General features: G+C 45.6%; 2 protein-coding genes across 4 annotated transcripts in view; one reads left to right on the top strand and one right to left on the bottom strand.

Moving 5' to 3' along the window:
* SNX22 (sorting nexin 22) overlaps nucleotides 1–25,904 on the bottom strand; it is a 127,639-nt gene that overhangs the window by 57,918 nt on the left and 43,817 nt on the right. The window lies entirely within an intron of this gene.
* Nucleotides 216–25,893, top strand: PPIB (peptidylprolyl isomerase B). Its single transcript, XM_029574625.1, has 5 exons — nucleotides 216–516; nucleotides 7,657–7,770; nucleotides 21,479–21,572; nucleotides 23,188–23,372; nucleotides 25,275–25,893. The coding sequence occupies exons 1-5, from the start codon at nucleotides 382–384 to the stop codon at nucleotides 25,395–25,397; spliced, it is 651 nt and encodes a 216-aa protein (XP_029430485.1). The 5' UTR covers nucleotides 216–381; the 3' UTR covers nucleotides 25,398–25,893.

Raw genomic sequence — 25,904 nt, 5'->3', positions numbered from 1 at the left:
TAATATCCCCCCTCCTAAATTTTATCCTCGTTCTACTTAGTCTCGCCCGGTAATAGAATGGGCGTGCCAACACGTCATTCGGAAGGAACTAAGTCTTCATAGCGGTAGTATTTGAGCCTTAACGGCCTTATTAAAGTCAAGGTACAGCCAATTTTTTTTTAATTAGTAGAATCATCGTGACTGAAGACTTGCACTCCTCTATTAATCTTCAGTGTATTCACTTTGAAAAGATTCTTCCCCGTGACCTTCTATTGGTAGCGTCCACAGTCTAACTAGACTAGAGCGGCGCTCAACACGTCACTTCCGCTTCTTCTCGCTGACTCTGTCGTTATTTTTTTTTGGTCTCTTGGGGATTTGTTTCCTCGTCTTTCTCTCTCGTTAATGCTAAGGGTCCTCGAGAGAAATATGAAGCTGCTATTCGCTGCTGCCCTCATCGCAGGTTCCATTATCTTTCTCCTCTTCCCGGCCACCTCGGATGCGGATGAGAAAAAGAAGGGTCCTAAGGTGACCAAAAAGGTAAAGGCAGCGGCGTGCGTGGACTGGTCCGAGTGTATTTTTCAATGGGGAGGGGGGAACGTGGTCTTTAAAGAGCTCGAGATCCGCTCCTCATATTTACTGAGGAGCCCCCTTCTTCCCTGCGTCCTTGTATCCTGGGGTGATTTAATGATTTTGCTTTATAGCGCGCTCTTAAACTGGATTAGCTGTGATGACCCTTCTTCTTGGTACTAGTATGGAAGTAGCCTCGTATGACTCGCTCCCTTTGGATATTTTATAGTTTTTAGCATGAGACATAAGAGTTCTGTTGTTGGGTGTGTTTTTGTTTTTATTCTTCCTAAACCACGCAGGATGTATCCTCAGGTTTTGCATGTTGGGTTCTGGAAAAGTTCAGTGCGTTAAAAACTGGTTTGGAGGTTTGCATGGTATTGCACATTTAAGACTTGGGGTTAACAACATTAGTTTGTATTGTACCAGTGTCCTGCTTGAACATGTTTCTTCTGATACTATCCCGACATATATATCCACTTTCTTATAAAGTTAATAATTTTTGCCTTTAGAATCTGACAAAAGATTTAAAGATTTTTTTGAAAAAAAAAAAGTTTCGACTACTGATCAACACAAACTTTGTGGATTCTGCTCAGTAAATGTAACGGTTGGGAAACGGGTGTCTGGCGCTTTAATAGCTCTTGGTCTTGTATTTACTTGGCCTTGGGAAAGAGGGCGCCGTCGCTCTAAGGGGAAAGTGACACGTATCCTTTCCCCGGCCTGAATTGCGGACAAAGGACACATGCGTCTGTCTGGATGAAAATTGTACCGGATTACATTGGCTTGTCTTTTGCGGACGCAGTGTGGTTTTGAATTATATCCTCTGTTGCTTTGGAAATCCATAAGTTTCTGACAGTTGTAAATACTCGATGCTATGCTTTGCAACCAGGCGATACTGCATTGTTTCTACTAGAGTTCTGCCTGCTGATTGAATGATTTTAGATTTAATTTGTGGTACATGTTGGACTTTGTGTGTGTGTGTGTGTAATCGGTCGCAAATAATTCTCTAATCTGTTCCAAGATGTAGTGGTGTGCTCTTGAAGTGATTTAAAGCGTAAATAAGGAGGGAAAGTAGTTCTATTTAATGATAGGGCGACCCACTTCAGAAGATACAAAGTTTTAGGTACCTTGAGAGAGTGTCATGTGAGTAGGGATCTTCGCTTTCCGTTTTTATTTTTTTTTTTACCAGGAATTAATCAGTGTATGTTTACAGCAAGAACAACAATGAAATTTACTTTAGAAACATGTTTTTTTTTTTCCCCCATCAGATTTCTACTGTTTTCGTACTTATGGTAATCAACACTGACTCACTCCAAGGAAAAATAAAAACTGAAAACGAAGGATTCTATATGTGTTAGGCATATTTCATCTTTGCACAGTGCCTTATGCTGCCCCATGATCGATCTATAGGCATGATTGTAAGGGATGTGCTCTGTGTGGATGTCTCAGAAGTTTGATTGTCTTTCTCCAGTGGATTCATCATAAACATCCTGGGATTGGTAGGAGAAGCCTATGCTTCTAGCCTAACATAAGGAAAGCATAGTTCCTAGTCATCTTATGTTTTATGATACACTCAAATATAGGCTGCTCCAACTTATTTTGCAGTTGCTGCTTGCTAGAATGATTGGGTTAACTAGTTCAGTTTAAGTCCCAATTTTATGAGCCCAGTAACCCTACGTTATTTTATGGCTCCAGTTCAGATTCTCAGTAAACTAAGGTTGTGTTTCTTTTGGTTTTTTGACCTTTTTAATTGGTTTCTGAATCGGTGCTTCTGAGCTTTTTATAGTTTGAAGACAATACTTGGCTGTTAAACATTTTTCCTATGTGGACAACTAGAGACAAGAAAAACGACTTGATTTGCCTAGTTTGCCCATTTGTGTCTATGGTATTGCTGCAGGTCCTATTCAACCTGTGGTCTCCTGCCATAAAATTCCTTGGTCTATCACAAGTATACTAGAGCGCCAAAAAAATGGCAGAATTAATCAGCTTCACTAGAAGTCTGTCCTGGTTGTGCAGTTCCTTCTCAGTGGAAAAGTATTTTTTCATATTGCCTTTGAGCTTCCAGTTTCAGACAGTGATCCTTTATCCTTGAGCTACCTTCTGGTATCTTATTGAAGTTTGCTAGATATGTGAATGCAGGGCTCCAAAAGAACGATTGCCAGTGGTGATCAAAAACCTGATGGCAATAAGCATGTGCAGCAGAATACATGTTGTTCTTGAAAGAGTGCACATGGCTCAGCATCCCTGCAGTGATCCTGCCACTGCTTAAATTCACAATGTTGATTTTTAAAAAGCCAGTAAGGTGCTCCAGACAGAGGTGGAGATGTAATATGCATGCTGACAGCCTGCATCCTGCTGCTGGCACCAGGAAGAGGGAGAATGGGGATTGAGGCTGGGAAAGTACTGAAAAGGGTAAATAAATGGGAGAAGGGTCTGAAAGGGGAAGATAGAAAATTGTGGTTTAGTGAGAGGAAGAGATGGAAAACTGAGAATCGGAAGCAAAAAGGTAGAGGGTTTAGATGCAATAAAGATGGGGAGGGGTAGAAGAGGCAAATATGTCTAGAAAGGAATTAGGAGTTGGGAAGCTGGAGGGCAACGTTACATATTATGAACTTGTCCAACCCTCTGCCTTGACCACATCATCTGGCAACCGATCCCATAACATGATCATGCACTGAGTGAAAAATACTTCCTATGATTTTTTAAAATTTGCTGGTTTCATGGAGTGCCCTCTAGTCCTAGTGTTATTTGAAAGGGTAAATAATCATTCCTTATTTACCCATTCCACTCCACTCAATCATATCTCCTCTTTTCTCTTCTCAAAATGGAAAGACCCTTGATCTGTTTAGCCTTTCTCCATAAGGGAGCTTTTCCCCCTTTATCATTTGTCATCCTCTGTACCTTTTCTAGTTCCATTAAGTCTTTTTTTTTTTTTTTTTTTTTTAGATTGCATTATCAAAACTGCACACAGTACTCGAGGCGCAGTCACATCGTGGATCTATACAAAGGCATTGATATTCTCAGTTTTGTTCTCTCTTCCTTTCCAAATAATTCATAACATTCTATTTGCTTTTTTTTTTTTTTTTTACCACTGCTGCACGCTGAGTTGAAGATTTCAAGGTATTGTCCACAAGGACTCCGAGGTCCTTTTCCTAGGTGGTGACTCTAACACGGAACCCAGCAACATGTACCTGTAGTTGGGATTATTTTTCCCTACATGCATTACTTTGCACTTACTTGTCCACATTAAAGTTGCACCTGCCATTTAGTAGCCCAGTCTCCTAGTCCTACAGGGTCCTTCTGCAGTTACTAACAATCTGCTGCTGTTTTAAGGATGCAAAACAATTTTGTGTTTATCTGCAAATTTGAGTATCTCACTCACTGTTCCTTTCTCTACATCATTTATTGATATGGTAAATAGCTAGGGACCTTCATTTTCAGATTTTATTTTTCCTGGGGATTTATTAGGGTTTATTATGAAAACAAAAACCGGGAGAAAAATGACTCATTTTTCCTGATCAATATCAGTTTATTTTAGTGAACATAAGCCAATACAGTAAAACTTTATTAAGCAGATTCTCCCACCCACTCAGCAGCATATCCTTCTCTCTCCCTGCCCCCCACCACTGCAGTAGCATTCATTCATCTGTACCGTGCTAGTTATAGACTGCTCTTCCTCCCTCTTTTGGCAGCAAGCTTGTGGAGACTCCTGTATCTTGCAGCACTGCACTTCTGGTTTTGTGTGGGGCTAGGGAGCCTACCAGGAAGTACTTCCGGTGTGAGAGGGGAGAGTCTACTTCAGGGCCATGTTGATTACCCTGATCGCCTCCTACCAGCTTTATATGGCATAGTATTCTCGGAACCTCTGGAAGCAGGTCCATGTGCTGATCGAGTGCCTGCAGCAGCAGGATGCTTTTTTAGCAGTCATCCAGCAGAGTCTGGAATGCAGCCTACCTTCATATTCCCATCTATTTGGAGCACCAATGTTTTCTGTGCTTTGTAGTTCTGGGTCGCCACTATCAATTTTGGGCGCTGCCCTTTGGTCTAGCCACTGCCCCCAGAACAGTTTCCAAGGTTATGGTGGTTGTAGTGGCAGCGTTGATGAGAGATGGTATCCTGGTGCATCCATACTTGAATGACTAGCTGATTTGGGCAAAATCTTCAGAAGAGAGCCACCTGGTGACCAACAAGTGGATCTCCTTGTTTTGGAAGCAGGTTGGGTGGTGAACATGGCCAAGAGCTGTCTTCAGCCTTCTCAGTCACTGGAGTATGTGGGAGTGCGGTTCAACACAAGGCAGGGCAAGGCTTTTCTGCTGGATTCATGGATCTAGAAGTTGGTGTCCCAGGTGCGTCAATTAGCACCACACCGTTGGGCATATAGTGTTTACTATCTACAGGTGCTTGGTGTGATGGTGTCAACCCTGGAAGGGATGCCGAGGGCGCATATGCATCCTCTTCAGTGCTCACTGCTGTGTCGTTGGAACCCGCAGTCTCATGACTATTCGGTCCGCCTTGATTTGCCGATGGAAATCTATTCTCATCTCTAGTGGTGCTTGCAGGAGGCTCATCTGAGCAGGGGGGGGGGGGGGGGGGGTATTCTTGTTGTCCTCGAACTGGTTAGTTCTCATGACGGATGCGAGTCTCCAAGGTTGGGGAGCTCACTGTCAGGAACTGGTGACCCAGGGAATTTGGATGGCCAAAAAGGCCCTCTGGAGCATCAATCACCTGGATGCACGGGCGGTCTGATTTGGCATGCTTGCAGTTCAGCCACAGACTACAGGGTTGAGCAGTCCAATGTCTGACAACGTGACGAAGGTGGCCTACATCAATCGCCAGGGAGGAACAAACAGCTAGCAAGTATGACTGGAATTAGACCAACTTATGGAATGGGCAAAAGGACATCTACAGATCTCTGCTTCCAATATTGCAGGAAAGGACAACGTGAGAGCAGACTTTCTCAGCAGGGAGAGGCTGGACACTGTAGAGGGGTGTTGACCGCCAAGGCATTTTAGCTGCTGGTGGATCGTTAGGGCCTTCCGTTTCTAGACCTGCTGGTGACTTCTTGCAATGCAAAAGTTCCTTATAGGAGAGATCAGAGGTCCCTGGGAGTCTATGTTCTCTTATAGGCCTGGCCAGAAAATGAGGAGTTGTATTTTTTTCCTCTGTGGCCCTTGGTGGGCAGTATCATTTGCAGAATCAAAGACCACAGGGGGCTCATACTCCTGGTGATTCCAGAATGGCCCAGGCATCTGAGGTATGCAGATCTGTGGAGACTCCTGGTAGAGAAACCCCTTCGTCTTCCGCCACACAGGGATCTGTTACGGCAGGGGCCGGTTCTTCACGAGAATTCAACTCTGTTCTGTCTTACGGTTTGGCTTTTGAGAGGACTCTCCTGTTGAAGCGTGGCCATTCTTCTGTGGTGATTACTACCTTCCTCTGCGATCAGAAGTTCTTCACGTCTCTGCCATATGTGCAGGTTTGGAGTGTGTTTGAGCCCTGGTGCAAAGAGCATGGTGTTCCTCCTCGTTCAGTTAAGATCCTGCTTATTCTGGATTTTTTGCAGGATGGGTTGATTAAGGATTGGTCCTTAATTCTTTGAAGGTTCAGGTTGCGGCTCTTGCATGTTTCAGGGGCCCGGTGAATGGTGTCGCTATTGTCCCATCCTGATACGACCTGATAAAGCACCTTCGGCCTCCTTTGAGGTTGCTGGCTCCCTTGTGGAGTCTTAATTTGGTTCTGGACTTTTTGTCGGGCCCTATGTTTTGACCACTGTGCAGCCTATCCTTGTGGTTATTGACATGGAAGACAGTGTGTCGCATTTCCGAGCTGCAGGCCTTGTCTTGCCAGGGGCCATTCCTTCGGGGCGTTACACTGCATTACTGTTCTGTCCTTCTTGCCTAAGGTAATTTTGGAGTTTCATTTGAATCAGTCCATTTCCTTGCTGTCCCTGGATAAGGTCAGGGACGCAGAGGAGTATTGCCTCCTGTGTTCCTTGGATGTCGTGCAGTATCTGGAGGTTTCTGAACCTTTCCAAAAGTCGGATCACCTGTTTGTCCTTCATGGTGATAGGAAGAAGGATGCTCCAACTTCGCGGGCTACAATAGCTCACTATTAAGAAGGTGGTCACGGCCGCATGTGTGAATGCTGAAAAACTGTTGCCTACTCAGGGCTTACTCTACTAGAGCTCAGGCGGTGTCATGGTCAGAGGTTAGTTGTCCTATTGTTGATATCTGTGACGTGGTCCTCCTTACATACTTCTTCCAGATTTTGTTGTCTGGATGTGTAGGCCCGGGAGGACACACAGCCTTTGCACGTGTGGTGTTGACTGGACCGTGGGCAGCCTCCCCCCCCTTTTCAGGAGTAGCTTTGGTACATCCCACTGATCCTGAGTCCATCTGTCTACATGCTAGGAAATGGAGACATTGCTTACCTGATAATTTCGGTTTCCTTAGTGTAGACAGATGGACTCAGCTTCCTGCCCTCGACTGCTAATGATTGTATCAATAGTCCTCTTGTGGAGCTATGGATCCCAAGGGATTACTGGTCAGTGGTCATCCAGTCCCTAGATTGGGGTACCTCTGTTTTTATTTCAGTGTTTTTTTTTTGATGGTTGAGTACAGTTCCAGTTGGCTATTTTAATAAAGTTTTTTTTGTTAGTCCAAAGTTGCTTTTGGAGAGAACACTGGCAAGCTGGGATCACTGCGAGAGTATATATACTGTGACGTCAGATTGCTCAGTCTCCATCTGCTGGCAGGGGAGCATAACCCACTGGTCCTGAGTCCATCTTTCTACACTAAGGAAAATGAAATTATCAGGTAAGTAATTTCTCTATTATGGTCACAATACCTCCCACAATCTGTTGCAAGAGCAGGTAACTTGAATGATTTTGTTAAACATACATGATTATCCCTGGGATATTACGGGAATGCTGGGCCCATTTATTTTTTTTCAGTTAATTTTTAGTGATGAGCAGACATGTAGCCTGGAATCAGCCTTCCCAGGCATGGTTCCTACAGACTGGTGATTCAGTAACCAGCTGGCGTTCTGATGCTCAAATGCGGTGCTTGTAAACAATGCTGTCCTGCTACTGACCTTGCTGATTTTCTCCCTCAGGTATATTTTGAAATGAGAATTGGGGATGAAGTCATTGGGCGTATTGTGTTTGGACTATGTGGAAACACCGTTCCAAAGACTGTAGAAAACTTTGTTGCCTTAGTAACTGGAGAGGTAAGTCTTACTTTTTTGTAATATATTGGCTACTAGTACATTACTGTAGATCTGTTTTAAAATAAAATGTTTGGGGTGTTAATCTCCTTTCATTAGAATCTATTTGCCCTGATAATAGCTGGTCACAGGTAAGTGTGATTGCTTTCCTCAGAAAGGCACTGGCTGCTGGTCCAGTGCCCGTATACCTTACTGCTGTTTTTAGCCATGGACCCATGCATAGCATATGAATGGCAGGGCCACAGTCTGCTGGTCATCTGCCCTGTAATGGAGATGAATTTTCTGGTAGCTGTTTTCTCTGTAATTTGCATCTTCCTTGCTTATGACTCAGCATGTGTGGAGGTGAGAGGAGTTTTTGGCTTTTTAGGTTTACCAGAGGAATTTCATCCATAAAACTGAGCTGGAAATGGAGGTTGTATGTAGCATTTTGTGAGTAACAGCAGCTGGCTGTTTGCCAAACCTGAGCATTGGCTTAGCTTACCCAGCTCCATGAAATGGTTGCTGCGTGGACATAGTCATGCACAGAATCTGTTGTGCCACCTCGGCAGACAGGAGCAAGGGGTCTCCAAACTGTTCTGTGCCCACCTTTGACAGAACCTGAGAGGCCAAGTATCTGGAGAGAAGGTTGTGGCAGCCATGTGTAAGGTTCCTGGTTCAGTCCCAGAGTTGGGCCTTCTGCTCCCTGGGGTTGCTGTGGAGGCAGTGTTCACAATCTGCAGGGTGGAGAAAGACCTAATGGCCTGATTCAGGGACCATAGCTGCAGGGTTCCAGAAAGAGCCCTGACTCATGACCCTCAATCAAGGACAGTCACTGCAAGGATCGAACTACATATGTGGTGAGAGCAGGGGAGGGACAATTCCCAGGCATTTGTAAATCAAGGCTTATGGCTCCATATACCAGCCCTGGTTCAGACTGAGCTGAAAGTACAAAGGAGCAGGAGGCAAATTACAGTGTCAAAAAAAAAAAAAAGTTTCCTAGCATGTAGCCAGATAGACTCAGGACCAATGGGTATTGTGCTCTTCTGATAGCAGATGGGAGACTGAGTCAGATTTCAAAGCTGACGTCAGCCTTCATATACTCATGCAGCATGCTTAGCTCTTCAGTATTTCTCAGTCTCCCATAGCAGATGCGGACACTGTCCAAAAGAGAATAGTGTAACATTTACAAGAGAGAAGAAAATTTACCTTTAAGAAGAGAGCCCCGTCTCTCCTACGGTGAAACCTAACAGTTCCTCCCCCAGTCGAGACTTTCCTGAGGTCGATTCGATATCCCTCAGAGGTGAGCCTTAGTCCGCTGGCCGATTCCCGGCGTGGACGTTGCCCCCAGGGTGGCTGAAAGGCTGCGGGTGCAGATTCGAGCGCGGCTGTGAAGGTATTTCCCTCTGGAACCCACGGCCAAGGAACTTCTACGCTTCCCTAAAGTGGACGCTATGATCTGTGGTGTCTCAAAACGCACCACAATCCCCGTGGAGGGAGGAGTGGCACTGAAGGACTCCCAAGACAGAAGGCTGGAAGCCATCCTTAAGCAGTCCTTTGTCTCAGCAATGACTCTACAAATTACCTCCTGCTGCACCTTGGTGGCACGTTCCTGTTTGATCCTCTCCAGAGAGACTACCACGCCCAGAGAAGTGATGGAACCTGCGGTCTCCTTCCTCACCGATGCTACCGCTGACCTCGTGCGCACATCATCCAGGGATGTCGCCCCCGCAGTGGCGGCCAGAAGACAATTTTGGCTCTGAAACTGGTCGGCTGACGCGACTTAAAAGGCAAATCTCCTCCTGTTCGGAAGCAAACTGGAGAATTAGCCAACAAATGGGGCGAATCCTCAGTGCCCCGATTACTTGAAGACAGGAACAAAAGAACATATCAGCGCTCCTCCCCCAGAAGAACCAAGGGTAGAGGATCGCAGCGATTTAAACCTTACAGGAACACACAGTCCCAAGCACTTCGTACTTCAGGAAAGTTTCAGTCCTTTCTGAACAAGCACATTAAGAGAGGAGCAGGATCCGGCTGTGCCCCATAATGAAGACGCAGACCCATCCACAGGAAGAAGACATAGGGGGCAGACTTACCCTCTTCTACCAAAGATGGGTCGAAGTAACATCGGGCAAGAGGGTTCTAACTATCATTCGAGAGGGGTACGCCCTGGAATTCCAAAGCATCCCCCCAGACAAATTCATGAGATCACCATGCTACTCCCACTCCAAGAGACTGGCAGTGGAAACCACGCTAGCAAGTCTGCTCAGCCTGAAGGCAATAACTCCGGTGCCCACGTCTCAACAAAATACTGGGCACTATTCCATCTATTTTATCGTTCCCAAGAAAGAAGGAACATTCCAACCCATCCTGGACCTCGAGGCTGTCAACCATTACCTGCTAGCAGATGCACACAGTCAGGTTTCAAAGCTGACGTCACCCTAGATATTTATTTATTTATTTATTTATTAGATTTTTTTTTATACCGGTGTTCCTGTATGAAATACAGATCACATCGGTTTACATTGAAACTGAACATAAATTTTTGCCTAGAGGCATTACATAGAACAAGGTTGTGGAACTTGGAAAAGGGTAAACTAGATCAAAATTAACATTATAATGTAAACATATTAGCTAACAAGTCTCATTGAGCAGTATAAATAAAAACATAAAAGCAAAACAGTAAATGTCACATGAGACCTGCAGCCAGAGAATGGATACAGAGTCGAGTAGCAGTATAGAACCTGGGGAATGCGATGATGAGGAAATCTTGCTGGCTGTAGGGGAAAAAAGTGCTTATGGTCCTGTAAAAGCTTGTTTAGAGCCAGGTTTTAAGTTTCTTTTTGAATGTAGAGTGGCAGATCTCTAGACGGATATCTGGCGGGAGCGAGTTCCATTGAATGGGGCCAGCAGTAGATATGGTACGTTTCTGAAGCGAGGATTTTGTTGAGGGAACATGGAGAGTGCCTTTATATGCTCCTCTGGGTCTAGCTGAAGAGTGAGGACGTAGTTGGGTGCTTAAGTGAAGTGGGGATATATTGTGAATTGATTTATGAATTACTGTGAGCACTTTATAAAGAATCCTTTGCTTAATTGGAAGCCAATGGAGGAGTTTGAGAATGGGGGTGATGTGATCTCTTTTATTCATATTTGTAAGGATTCTAGCTGCAGAGTTTTGTAACATTTGGAGGGGTTTGAAGGATAAGATTGGGAGGCCGAAGAGAAGCGAATTGCAATAGTCGATTTTTGATAGTATAATGGCTTGAAGAACCAACCGGAAATCATTGAAATGAAGAAGAGGCTTCAACTTTCTCAGGACTTGTAGCTTGTAGAAACAGTCTTTAGTGGTGGTGCTAATACATTTTTTAAGGTTAAGCTGATCGTCTAGAATGACGCCTAGGTCTCGAACTTGCGGTGAGTGATTTAATAAAGGAATGGTTGCAGTGAGTGGGTTAGCTGGGTTTAGCAACTTGTTGTTGATGTCCTGATTGATGATTAGGATCTCGGTTTTGTTAAGAATAAGGTTAAGGCTAGCAAGAAGATGATTGATTTGTTGCAAGCAATTGTTCCAATGAATCAGGGTTTTGTTTAGAGATTCTGTGATTGGGATGAGTATTTGGATGTCATCCGCATATAGGTAGTGGATTAGATTTAGTTTAGAAAGTAGTCGACAGAGAGGTAAGAGGTAAATGTTAAAAAGGGTTGGGGAGAGTGAGGAACCTTGAGGGACCCCCTGGTTGGATGGGACCGGATGAGATTCTTTGTTTATTTTTACCTTAAAATGTCTATTTGCCAGGAAGGACTTGAACCAGCTGAGAACTGTACCCTTAATGCCTATGTCTGCCAGACCTGTTAATAGAGATGAGTGGTTGACAGTGTCAAAGGCCGCAGAGAGATCTAAAAATATCAAGAGATGTGGTTGTTTTTTGTCCATGTTAGCTAGAATAGTGTCGGTAAGAGAGATAAGTAGGGATTCCGTACTCAATGATTTACGAAAACCGTATTGGGAAGGTGCAAGAATAGAGTTTTCTTCCAGGTACTCGGATAGCTGTTCTTTTCCATAAGTTTGGCGATCATTGGCAGATTGGCTATTGGGCGGAAGTTGGCTGGATCTGTGGTCGGTAGGTTCGGTTTTATTAGTAAAGGTTTGAGAATAGCTAGTTTAAGTTGGTCAGGAACTAGACCTTGGGAAAGAGAACAATTAATGATGTCTGCAATTGGCTTTGATATGGTGTTCCTTATTGCGATGAGGTGGTTGGTTGGAATTGTGTCTAATGGATGAGAGGACGGTTTCATTTTCTTGAGAATGTTTTCTATCTCAAGAGCTGATGTAGTCTCGAAAGATTCCAGAGTCGTATTTAATTGAGGTGGGGTAGAGAGCGGGAGTGGGGGAGAGGAACTAGAAGATGAGAAGGGGCCAATCAGTTTATCAATTTTTTCCTTGAAATAATCAGCTAGTTCAGAGGCTTTGTTGAGCGCTTGATCATCAGGGATAGTAGGAGGGGATGGTTTAGTGAGGGCTGAAACATAGGAGAATAGTGCTTTTGAATCAAAAATGAAATGATGTATTTTTTTCGAGAAGAAATCTCTTTGTTCTAAGAATGGTGATCCTGTAGGCATTGAGGGAGGTTTTATACATAGCTAATGTAGTGGGAGATGGGTTTTTCCTCCATGTGTGATATACCCCTGTAGTGACCTCAGCTATCCAGTATCTCTCCATTTCCTATCAAGATGTGGATTGTGCCTTCCCTATTGGGAACACGGTACTCTTTAGAAGATGAAATTTTACTTTTAAATTGGAGAAAGATTGAGCCCCGCTCTCTTGTGGTGATACCTAATGGTCCCTCTCCCAATTGAGAATTCCTGAGGCAATTTCTGAGATCCCTCAGAGGTCCTTTGGTCCGGTAGCTGGTTTTCGGCATGGACTTTGCTGCTGAAAGGCAGCGGGTGCAGGAAGCCGAGCATGGTGGTGATGGCCTATGCCCTCTCCCCCCGCAGCCAGAGACCATCTCTGTACTCAGCCGGTAAGCGCTGAGCCCAGGTAAGTAAAAACTCCTCCAATTCAGAGACGTGGAAGGACTCCGGTAAGTCTGTCCTTCAGTCTCTTGCTCAGCTCACCGTACTGACAATGTTCCCGATCGCGTTGGGGCAAGGGAAGGGGGTTTCTGAGCATGTTGAGCGGCCTTCCGATGGGCTAGGCCCTGCTTCGGGCTCAGTGAGGCACTCCATGTGGCAGGCCGCGGTAGCACCATCTTTCGCGCGGTTTTGTGCAGCTCCATTTTCCCCCATAGACCGTTGGTACACGCGATGTGGGCTGGCCCTACTGCACACACAAATGCGCGCCTAGGTATGCGCTCACCTGTGCGCATAACCGCGTATCTACGCGTGTAAGTACACACGCACAACAGGACGCTTATACTTACATGTGTCAGGGCGATTTGTGCACGCTCGAGTTAAAGCACTTGCCGGCTGTATGCACAAGCCGCACTGCACTATGGCTCTGGCAGCAAAGAAGCACAAGTGACACACTTTGTGCTGCCTGCCATATTAGGGCTGCACAGTCTAACCTTGAATCCTTCCTGTGTCAGCACTGTGAGGAGGCCCAGAGAGGGCTGGACTCTCAGAACTTCTCCCAGTCCAATCAGAGGACGGGTCAACCATGACCTTATCCGGTAGTAACCTGGATTTGAACAATCCCGTACTGCGTCGTCCTTGGAGAGGACAGTTCAGAGGCGTCTACCCCAGCTCCTCCTGGCCTAGGCATGGACCAGGCAACCTTCTTTTGCGTGGCATTCTTTCAGGGTCTTCAAGCCTTTGTTCAGGTGCAGTAGTTGTAGCTGCTGCCCCTGCCCGGACTGAGTCCCAGCTGGGAAGCCCTTGACCTCCCAGCCCTATTAACATGCCTTGGGACAATCCTTGCCTCACCAAGGGTATCCCTGACAGGGATCCAGACACCACAGACAACAAAGGGGGGGATGCAGGCTCATTGGAAGATGGGGAAATTCCTCCAGGCTTGGAACCATACCAGACCACTAACTGTCTTTCCACAGAGATGACTTGCTGGCACTAGTTTCCCAGACCCTGAAGACTCTGGGAGTTCCCAGCACGGGGACCCTATGTTGGAGCCAAAGAACCCCATCCTGGTGTGTCTATGGAAAGCCTCTTGCCATTTCCCGATGCTGGAAGCCATCCAGGAGTTGACCTCGAATGGGACGCCCCAGAAGTCAGCTTTAAAGGAGGCCGGTCATTGGAGGCCTGTACCATCTGGACCCAAAGACCAAATAACACCTGCGTTTCCCGAAAGTGGATGCCCTGGTCTGTGCCATTTCGAAGCGAACAACTATCCCAGTAGAGGGAGGAGCAACCTTGAAGGATGCGCACGATAGGCGGCTGGAGTCCATCCTTAAGCTTTTGACACAACAGCAATGATGCTGCAGATCGCTTCCTGTTGTGCCCTGGTGACTCGTTCGTGTCTGCTTCTCGAGAGAGAGGTATATAGTTATGGGGCACATTCCAGAGAGGCAGTGGAGCCTGCCACAGCATTCCTAGCGGATGCAAGCTCTGACCTAAGGTAGCCTCAGTGGTGGTGGCCAGAAGGCAACTATGGCTGCAAAATTGGTCAGCAGATACAACCTCTTAAGGCAAACCTCCCAAAAATGCCCTTTAAGGGATCCCTCCTATTCGGAAGCAAATTGGAAAAGTTGGCTAGTAAATGGGACAAATCTCCAGTGCCGTAGCAACTGGAAGATAAGAAAAAAAGGTTGCAGCGCACCTCTCCTATGAGGGGTCCGGAACAGGGGCTCCCAGTGTTTTCGGCCCTACAGAATCTCACCATTTTAAACATCTCAACCTTAGGGGAAGGTCTCAGTCCTTTCAGAGTCATCAACCAAAAAGAGGAATTGGCTTGGGCTCTAAGTTCGACCCAAACTCCCCAATGAAGTTTGGCCGACCCATCCACGGAACGAGGAGATAGGGGGCTAACTATCCCTCTTCTATCAGCGATAGGTCGAGATCATGTCTGACAAATGGGTACTGGACATCATACGAGAAGGATATGCTCTGGAATTTCGCAGCATCGCACGGGACATGTTCATGATGTCTCCTTGCCACTCCCAACACAAGAAACTGGCAGTGGAATCTACTCTGATAAGGCTCCTCAGTTTGAGGGCTCTAATTCTGCATCTACACCCCAGGAAAATACGAGGGTTATTCCATCGTACCCATGAAGGAGGGTTCCTTTTGTCCCATTCTGGATCTCAGGAGCATCAATTGTCATCTGCAGATAATTCACTTCTGCATGGAAACTCTTCGCTCAGTCATAATGACCATGCAACTGAGAATGTTCTTAACCTTCCTGGACCTCTCGGAGGCCTACCTTCATATTCCAATCCACCAGTGTCCTACGCTTTGTGGTACTGGGCCACCATTACCAGTCTCAGGCATTGCCCTTTGGCCTGGCAACTGCCCCCAGAACATTCTCCAAAATTATGGTTGTGGTGGTGGCGGCTCTGAGGAAAGAAGGGATCCTGGTACACCCTTACCTAGATGATGGGCTGATTCATGCAAAGTCGTTGGAAAAGAGCCTCCAGGTGACCAGCAGGGGCATGTCCCTGCTTCAGGAAATTGGCTGGGTTGTGAACAAGGACAAGAGCAGCCTCAAGCCCTTCCAGCCCTTAGAGTACCTGGGAGTCCAGTTCAACACTAGGCAGGACAGAGTCTTCCTCTTCCCTTCTCCCCCCCCCCCCTCCCCGAGGATAAGGAAGCTGATGAGCCAAGTGCGCCGGTTGACAAACGCAATGCACTCCAGGGTGTGGAGCTCCCAGGTCCTCGGCCTGATGGCGTCATTGCTCCAGATAGTGCCATGGGCAAGGGCACATATGCGGCCACTCCGCTCCCTGCTGTCACGTTGGAACCCACTGTTGCAAGACTACTCGATTCGCCTCCACCTACCAATGGAAGTATGTTCTCGGCTACAGGAAGTTAACCTAAGCAAGGGTGTAAACCTCTCCCCACGGAACTGGCTAGTCCTCACGATGGTCGCGAGCCTCTGAGGATGGGGAGCTCACAGTCAGGAATTGACAGCCCAGGGGCAATGGACCAAGGAAGAGGCACGCTGGAACACAAATCACCTGGAAGCCTGAGCTGTCAGATTAGCATATCTGCAATTCAGCCACAGACTCCAGGGTCAGGTGGTCCGCGTGATGTTGGACTATGCAACAATGGTAGCCTACAATCAATCGCCAGGGAGGAACCAAATGCCACCAAGTGTCTCTGGAAATAGAACCCCTTGTAGCTTTAACTCTGCCCATTCCATAAAGGATCTCGGCCTCCCACATTGTGGGAAAAGACTATGTCAGAGCAGACTTTCTCAGTAGGGAGAGTCTGGATCCAGGAGAATGGGTGTTGTCAACCAGAGCCTTCCAGCTCCTGGTAGGTTGCTGGGGCCGCCCATTCATCGACCTACTAGCCACATCCAACAATGTGAAGGTTCCCCAATTCATCAGTCACAGAAGTGATCAGTGCTTCCAAGGGATCGATGCCCTGGTCCAGAGGAGGACTTACTGTGTGCCTTCCTTCTGTGGCCTCTGGTGAGCAAGATCGAGCATAACAGAGGATTAGTCCTTCTGATGGCCCAGGATTGGCCCAGACGCTTGTCCTTATCCTCGGGGAGAGAGGGGGGGGGGGGGGGGGAGACGCTTCCTTATCCTCAGGGAGGGGGGTGGGGGGGAGAAGGGAAGAGGAAGACTCTGTCCTGCCTAGTGTTGAACTGGACTCCCAGGTACTCTAAGGGCTGGGAGGGCTTGAGGCTGCTCTTGTCCTTGTTCACAACCCAGCCAATTTCCTGAAGCAGGGACATGCCCCTGCTGGTCACCTGGAGGCTCTTTTCCAACGACTTTGCATGAATCAGCAGACATGAATTTGCAGACATGTGGAGGCTTCTGGTGGAGAACCCCCTATACCTCCCTCCGCACAGGGACCTTCTCCAACAAGGTCCAATCCTTCACGAGGACTTAACTCTGTTTTGTCTTACAGTCTGACCCTTGAGAGGGCTTGCCTGACGAAATGTGGATATTCGGCAGCAGTAATTGCTCCCTTGCTCTGTGCACAGAGGTTCTCTACATGCTTGGCGTATGTGCGGATATGGAGAATATTTGAGGTCTGTTATGAGGAACGTGGGCTCTCTCCTCTGTCGATCAAGATCCCCATGATTCTGGAATTCTTATAAGAGAGCCTGAAACAAAGGACTGTCCCTCAACTCTTTGAAGGTCCAGGTGGCGATGCTCTCTCCTGTTTCAGAGGCGAGGTGAACGGAGCCTGCCTGTCATCACATCCGGACTTGGCCCGTTTCTTAAAAGGAGTTAAACACCTCCGACCACCCTATGGAACCTCAATCTAGTGCCGGACTTCGTAGCAGGGCCTTCCTTTTTGCTGCTGTGCGCTCTGTCTCTACGCCTGTTAACACTGAAGACTGTATTCTTGGTGGCGATATGCTCATCTCATCTCTGAATTACAGGCACTGTCATGTCGGGAGCCGTTCCTCCGGTTGACTCCAGGAACTTTGCAGCTTCGCACCTTCCCTTCCTTTTTGCCAAAGGTAATCTCAGTTTCACCTGAACCAGTCCATTTCCTTACCGTCCCTAGATAGATGCAAGAACTCAGAAGACTACCATCTCCTATGCCAACGTCAGTAGGCTGTTAGTACAGTATCTAGAACATACAGAACCAGTGCGCAAGACGGGCTACTTGTTTTTTCTTCACGATGGAAGGAAACATGGCGAAGCAGCTTCCCGAGCTACCATAGCTCGCTGGATCAAGGAAGTGATCACGGGAGCTTATGTAGAGGCAGGTTAAAGCTCATTCCGCTAGGGCCCAGGCAGTATCCTGGGTGGAAGCTAAGCTACGGTCTCCCGTTGACAACTGCCAAGTAGCAACGTGGTCTTCCTTGCATATCTTCTCCAGGTTCTATCACCTGGACATCCAAGCCAGAGAGGGCGGTGCTAACTGGACCATGGGCAGCCTCCCGCCCCGTTCGGGAGTAGCTTTTGTACATCCCATTGGTCCTGAGTCCATCTGGCTACACGCTAGGAAATGGAGAAAATACTCACCTGATGATTTCATTTTCTTTAGTGTAGACAGATGGACTCAGCATCCTGCCCATGGCTGCCCATGAACAGTGCCAAGGAATCTCACATGAATCTCCATTCCCAAAGAGGTTACAGGTAAGCCATCACCTTATCCCTAGATCTGGGCATCTATATTATTGCTGGGATTCAGTGCTTATGTTTGGTTGAGTACAGTTATGGTCACCAGTTTTTAATCAAGTTCTTAATCATGTTAAATTTATATTCAAGTTTTTTTCAATAATATGACCACAGTGGCTTTTGAAGAGAATACTGAATGGCTGAGGTCACTGCAGGGGTATATCTAGGGTGACATCGGCTTTGAAACCTAACTCAGTCTCCATCTGCTAGCAGGGGAGCACATAACCATTGGTCCTGAGTCCATCTGTCTACACTAAGGAAAACAAAATTATCAGGTAAGTAATTTCTCCATTTTTTTCTTAAAAGTGCTGCTTGGGGGCTGCTGAGGCAGCAAGGCAAATTTTAAGTGCTACCTGAAAAAAAATCTAAGTATTTTTTCCAAAGATGTCTGCTAAGAAGAAATCCATGGTGAGTGAGTTCAAGGATTCTATTTGTGGTAGAGAGCGTTCATTACTGATAGTTACGAGCTCTGCCAGTGCTGACTGGGACCAGTCCATGACCAGGCCAGCTGTTGTGATTGTGGATAGCTGTCCTTGCGTAACCAAAGATGGAGGGCCCAGAAAATGGAGGAACGGTGCAAGTTTCTCAGAAGCCACAGTAGGTCCTCCTTCCTGAAGTGCAGCCTCGTCTGCCTCCCCAAGAGTTGAGTTGAACAGGAGCTCCTCAAAAATCTTGCCCATCAGCAGAACAGGCCAAATCCTTGAGGTTGTGTAAGCAAAAATGGCTTGTGTCGAAGAAGAGGCTCCACTCTACAGAGCCACAGGAAAAAGCACTGAGTCTCTGATGTGTTGGTATACAAGGCCATGGAACATGACATGCATCGATCCTCAGCATCTTTAATATCTGAGCAGGCTGCTACATCATTGCATTGTGCTACAGTGCTTCCAACACAGCTGTATGCTGGTTTGTATAGAATTTTCACAGGGCCAGAAGTAGATAGTATACCCCTAACTCCCATCAATTACCGAACCCTTACACTAACAATTATTGGAACAGGGATCTAGACACTTTAGATCCCATTCGCTCTCTTGTACCTCTTGCATCTAATCAGCCTCCAATTCAAATTTTGCAGAGTCCAGAAAATGTGCAGCATTCCATTCTGATATTAGAAGAGGATGTTCCATCACTTGTACAAGGAGAAAAGGCTTCTCAGCCCCTTGTCCAAATAGTGGAGATGCTAAAGATTTATTTACCTTTTTGTCATGGCTAAAGATACTTTCTAACCTCTCCTTTCCAGAATATCAGATTTACCCCATCGAGGAGTTCCATTATCCCTGGTTTAGATGGATACTTTATCGGACCCTCTGCAAGGTGGTTCTAGTCTACAGCATTTGCTTGCAGTGGAGTCTAGCCAGTCAGGTTGTGCACCAGCAGTATACCCCTCCAGTCATCTCCTTCATCATTAGGGTTTTGGTCAGTGTTTCCTCACATCTAGGCTCTAAAAAGAGGTTGACGAGAACTTCTGACACTTCCTGGAGTCTGCAGGACACTGGTCTCTGCCAGAAGACCTTTCTTACTCCAGATCTCCGGACAAGCTGGGAAAAGCACTCTGAGTTAATGTGCATAAGGACAAAGATCCTCATGCAAACATCTTTGATTTCCAGATTCTGGAAACACCAGTAGAACCAACAGTCATCTTGATCGATGATATCTTGCAAGAATTGCACATCAGTGTGGGAAAATCCTATTTCCTGTGCCCCAATTGCAAGGAAACTAGACCTCAAATAGGTATTACAAAAATCCTCAGTGTTTTGAATAAAGTAGTTACTCCACCAATCAGCTATGGTAGAATCTATTCTTAAAAAGAGCAATAAAATAGATATGCTTGAATATTCCACTAGGGAAGGATCCCAGGCTACTAGAAAATTTCAGTATAAAGGTGTTCAAATGTTCCATACTTCATGCACAGATTTCCATTCACCAATTTTACATGGTTCAATACTTATATGATTGTATGCAAAAAAAGTGAAGTCTTTTCTTCTGACCATTGAAGGCAGAATTGCATACCCTCAGCCACTCTTGGATGCTGAAGAACATATGCTGGCTTATTCAATCCGTCTGAGATGTTTGATACCACAGCACACTCCTCCTCAGTCTCCATTGGAGCACACCTCCATTTATTGGTTGAGAACCAGTAACCTAGGTGGTGGTGATCACGATAAGTTAGCAGATGTTCTTTGCCTAAGTGATCTCCTTTTGGAGATAAGCTCAGAGAAACAATAGTCCAAATAAAGGAACATACAGCAGTCCAGCCCCTATCTACGGGGACTTCTGCAGGGCACACCTACTATGCAATTACAACAATACCTAATCCCATCTCTACTTCCACAACAGCAACAACTTCCAGCTTGTGCCTAGGCAGCATGAATGCCATCAGCCAAAAGCAGCACAGCAGGTTCAGCCCAAACCTGGACCAAGTTTTTGACCACATTTCAAACCCAGCAACTACCCCCTCCAGGGGGTGGGGGAAAATCCTAGCACTCTGGAGGAGAGGCCCAAGTTCACCAGAGATCACTGGGTTCTCAAGATTGTGGAGTCTGGATACTACTTGCATTTCGCCCCGGCTTCCCCATCACTCATCTTTGAATCCAGATCCATCTCACTTGACGCAACTCCACCTGGAGGTGGAGTCTCTCCTCAAACAGCAGGCAATAGAATCTGTTTCCCTGCATCGACATGGCCTGGTATTCTACTCCTGCTACTTCCTTATTCTCAAGAAATTGGGGGGACTGAGACCATCTTGGATTTAAGAAGCCTGAACAAGCTTTTTATACTCTGGGAAAAATTCAGAATAAACATTGTATATAATTGTCCCCTTCATGGATGGATGTGCGCTCTTGATCTAAAGTATGCTTATAACTCATTCGCATCCATTCCTCCCACTGGCATTACCTTTGTTTTTATTTATATATATATATTTATATATATTTATTTTGGGTGCGAATGAGTTAAAAGCATATTTTAGATCAAGAGCACACATCCATCTTAGTTTTTATTTATTCTGAATTGTTTGTGTAGCTATTCCAAGTTTGTTTGCTATTTTTCTTTTGTTTTTATGCTTCATTAATTTACCTGTATCTGATATTGTAACAAACTATTTTCCTGTACATCGCTTTGATTTTATTTACTAGAAAAGACAATATAGAAAGTAAATAAACTAAACCTGTACTTCATGGTGGACTCTTCCCACTATCAGTACTGAGTGCTCCACTTCGGCCTGTCGGCAGCACCAAGAGTTTCCCTGGCTGCTGCTGTACGATGTCACCACATCATGGCTAATTCTTGGTGGTTTGCTCTTGCAGAAATGTTCACTTCTGCATAATATGTTACTTGCAGTTTAATTTTACAGGCTGAAGGCTCAGCTGCCTTGGAGATTCTTGTGTAGCTTTGTATGTCCACACTACTGGAAGAAACAGGGCCCAGACTGCCACACTGTCTCTTTCTGCTAATCGTGTCGCTGTCTGTTTTTGTAGAAAGGATATGGGTATAAGGACAGCAAGTTCCATCGTGTGATTAAGGACTTCATGATTCAAGGAGGGGATTTCACCCGAGGAGACGGCACTGGAGGTAATGACAAGATCTTGTCTGTCTAATTCACGTCACTATCGCTGAAACTGCCAACACAATTTCAGTTTCAAAGTCTACAATTCTCAGCACTTTCTCATTTGTGACTTTCCCCATCTTTGGTGTTTCTTACCTGCACTTTTTTATAATCTGGCTCCATTTTTAAAAATAGCTTCTGAATGCACTTTCCTCCACTCTGTGCCTCTAACTACAGTGATTTCATAATGGTGGAAGTGATTTCAGCTTTCGGATAGTAATCTTCTCTTCAGGAAGGAATCAAAATGAAAAAGGGGCATCACAATATTTTTACCAGAAAACAGAATGATCTAAAGCCATAAGAACCCAAGAAATGCCGACTCAGACCAAAGATCAGTCAAAGCTACCGGCCTAGATCCATTTCTTGTTGCTCATTGCCAGGGATAAGTGCTGGCTTTCCTAAATCTTCATGGCTAACAATGGCTTCTGGACTTTTCCTCCAGGAACTTACCCAAGCCCTTTTAAACGTCACTCTGCTAGATACCTGAGAATGTTCCACAGCTTGATTGTGCACCAAATCAAAAAATACTTTCTCCAATTTGTTTTAAATCTGCTGCCCCTTAGTTTCATGCACTGTCCCCTAGTCTTAGTACTATTTTGAAAGGGTAAATAATGGTCTTATCTTTACCTCTTCCACCGCACCCTAATTTTAGGCAGATTAAAGAGCCGCTCTAAGGCTGGATATGCAGTGTTCCAAGTCCTCTGTTAGTGCAGGCCAAAGCATGCACTGAGTCAGTCTACCCTCCCCCACCATCCCCAGCAAAAGCGCTCGCCCTCCAATGTTGCTGAGGCAGCATTTAGTCCTGAAAACCCTCTCTTCACTCCCCCCCCCCCCCCCCCACGCCCCGAACAGCCAAAATACTTGTTCACTGCCATCGTTGCAACATCTGAAGTAGGCCTGCTTCCTGGCCCTGCACAAACCCGAACTGCGGTGCTACAGAGCCACAGCAAGCAAACTACCAAAGGAGGAACAATCGCTAAGGATGAAGGCTGTTGCAGTAGGGGAGAGGGAGGCGGGGCAGAGCAAGAAGGGAGATCCTTTGGGGTGGGAAAATCTGCTTAAATTGGTCTTACTGTCCTGGCTTCTGTCCAGCAAAATGCCTGATTTTTACCCAGAAAAATTAGGCCTTTTTTTCCACAGACTTTCTCCTTTTTTTTTTTTTTTTTTTTTTGTTCTTGCCATAATAAACCCTAATAAATTCTGGGGGAGGGGGAGGACCTGAAAATGAGGCTCTCTAATAGTAAGGAAGCCATTTCATCCCTTTTTATCATTTTGGTTGCCCTTCACAATTCATTTTTTTTTTTTTTTCTAGTTTTTGCTTTATCTTTTTTGAGAGGGGATGACCAGACCTGCAGATAGTATTTAAGGTGCAGTTGCATCATGCTTCAGTGCAGAATTATTATGGTGTTCTGTCTTTTTTTTGGTTTTTTTTTGTCCATCTCTAGATTTTATCTGCAGAACTGCCTGGAGCTAACACATGGTACAGAATAAAATGCAAATTGATTCTAGCTCTGACCATCTCTTCTGTGTGTTGTGCTCCTGGAATACTGATGGGCACTATTTTATATTATTTTGTGGCAGGTAAGAGTATTTATGGGGACCGCTTTCCAGACGAGAACTTCAAGTTGAAGCACTATGGTCCTGGCTGGGTGAGCATGGCCAATGCTGGCAAGGACACCAATGGCTCCCAGTTCTTCATTACCACTGTAAAAACATCCTGGCTGGATGGCAAGCACGTGGTGTTTGGCAAGGTCCTAGAAGGAATGGTAAGCATGTGAATGTCTGCCTTCTCTTTGGGGGGACAGAGCAGATGCAGATATCTAGAAACTCATACTCTTAGCATGCAACCAGCAGTGATTGCTTTCTTGGCTGCAAAGGGAGGAGATATAGTAACATGGTAGCTGTTGACTGGTATGGACCTCTCTTGGCTTGCCCAGTTGCTCTGTCTCATGTGTTGTCAGACCCTACTATTCACCAGTGCCGTTTGTCCAAACTTGCTTCAATAATTGTCATCAACTGGTTGATATTTCTAGGCACCAGTTACCCGGTCAGTAAATTAGTATTTCCTCTGAGCCTTTCTGTTTTCAAAGCTTCATATCACATCTGCTTATCTTGTACCATTTCATATGGAAAAATGCAACTGCCTTGTGCTTTATTAAAGCCTGCTAAATCGGGGTGGCCAACTCCAGTCCTCAAGAGCCACAAACAGGCCAGGTTTTCAGAACAACCACAATGAATATGCATGAGAGATCTGCATATTCATAAGAACATAAGTTTCCATATTGGGTCAGACTGAGGGTCCATCAAGCTCAGTTTTCAACAGTGGCCAATCCAGGCTACAAGTACCTGGCAAATGCCCAAACATTAAATAGATCCTCTACTACTAAAGCCGGGAGTAAGCAGTGGCTATTCCCTCTTCATTGTGGATATCATGAAAACCTGGCCCATTTGAGGCCCTCGAGGACTGGAGTTGGCCACCCCTGTGCTAAATATAATGGTTTCTATCATATCACCCTTCCCTGATTTTCCTGGTCTAGAGCAGGGGTTTCTCAACCCACTCCTTGGGATGCACCTAGCCAGTCTGGTTTTCAGCATCCCCACAATAAAAATGCATGAGATTTGCATACACTGCCTCCATATGTAAATTTTTCATACATATTCATCCTGGATAGTCTGAAAACCCGACTGGCTGGGTGTATCAGGATGACATTAGAGCATACATTTTTGTGTTCCTTAAGCTTTCCTGTAGGTTTGTGTTGCAGGCTGTGCCTTCGTTTTCTCAATGTCCTTATGGCGATAAGGCCTGCAGAACTCTGCAGTGGGGCTCACCAATGTCCTCTACAAAGGCAATATTACTACTTCCTTCCAAATGACGATCTCTCCTTTATGTGCCTAACTATATAGCTTATCGCACTGATTGACTGGCAACCTTAATTTGGTAGCTGTCAATTCCTGCCTTCCTAATTGATGATCAACTAATTGGTTCTGGTCTTAAAAATCTTGACTCTTTTATTTTTCCAGTCCTTTCTGGTGCAGGCACTCCTGCAAGTCCTCATTTGCAGAGAGGCACATTTCACACCAGACACTGAAAAATCCCCCCTCCTCTGAGCCCTACTGAGGTCACATTTACCTTTGCCACTGTGGACTCTTCCGATCTGTCTGAGTTCTCTTGCTTAAGTGGCTTCTCCCCCCCCCAGTTACCAGCTTGCAGCAGTGCTGCAGAATTTCCATCACCTTTTGTCTTTTATCTTTTAAGCAACATGAAAACATGCTCCAGTACCAATGGTTAATTGACTGCCGTTGATTCTTCCTGAAATATTTCTAATACATTTAAACAAGGTGCACCACAATAAAAAGTTTGTATATCCTGCCGTAGTACATCCTTTGATAGGTTGAAGCAAGACCAGAAGTCCATTATTTTGATATCTCCTGCTCTCTAGTGGGGAGCTAGGGCCATGCAACAGAGCTTCCTAGTAATTTTTCATGGGAGGCACAATCTTTTGATCCTAGTCGGTATATTTTGAAATAATCTACCATCTTTCATGTTTACCATGCAATCCATTTATAGTAACACGATGCAGGGGCAATGGTTAGTATGAATGCTTATGGGGCTTAGGAATGGCAGTATCCAGTTTGGCTTACACTTCATTGCTTGTTTCTTTCCCCAGGACGTGGTGAAGAAGATTGAAGCGACCCAAACCGATAGCCGAGACAGGCCCCTCCAGGAGGTGGTTATTTCAGACTGTGGGCTGATAGAAGTGGAGAAGCCTTTTGCTATTGCCAAAGAATAAATTTAACAAGGAAACAGGTGCAGAAGAAGTGGCCTATGGGCCAGTTAGTAAAGGCATCTCTTGGGCCTACGGAGGAAGGGGCCTCCCTTCTTATTATTCATGCAGGACCTTTTTTACCTGCCGTTATGGATAGTTTAAATACAACATTTTAAGGACATGAGCTCCCACTGCAGTGCAAGCCATTCCAACTTTTATTTGGAGCTTAATCTGCTGCCTCTACAAAAGTACAAATGTCCTGTGTTGTCAGAACTGCAGTGAGCTTCCAGTGAACGCTAGAATGGCTCAGACTACTTTTTGTGTTCTCTGCTTGTTTCAGCTATAACCAGCTGTTAACACTGTAATTCCTCCATACACTGGCAGGTGTGGGGTGAAGCCATTTATAACTGTTTTTATACCACAAAAAAAACACCACATTCCACCTACTCGTTATGAGGATAAATTGTGCTTTGTAGAAAGGGAAGTCTGATCTATACCAAATAAATGTTTTTGTACAACCCTTTTGTTATC

This window comes from Rhinatrema bivittatum, chromosome 13 (assembly GCF_901001135.1).
Source record: "Rhinatrema bivittatum chromosome 13, aRhiBiv1.1, whole genome shotgun sequence".
NCBI lineage: Eukaryota > Metazoa > Chordata > Amphibia > Gymnophiona > Rhinatrematidae > Rhinatrema > Rhinatrema bivittatum.
The sequence above is the reverse complement of the archived record's forward strand: the minus strand, read 5'-3'. Positions and strand labels throughout refer to the sequence as shown.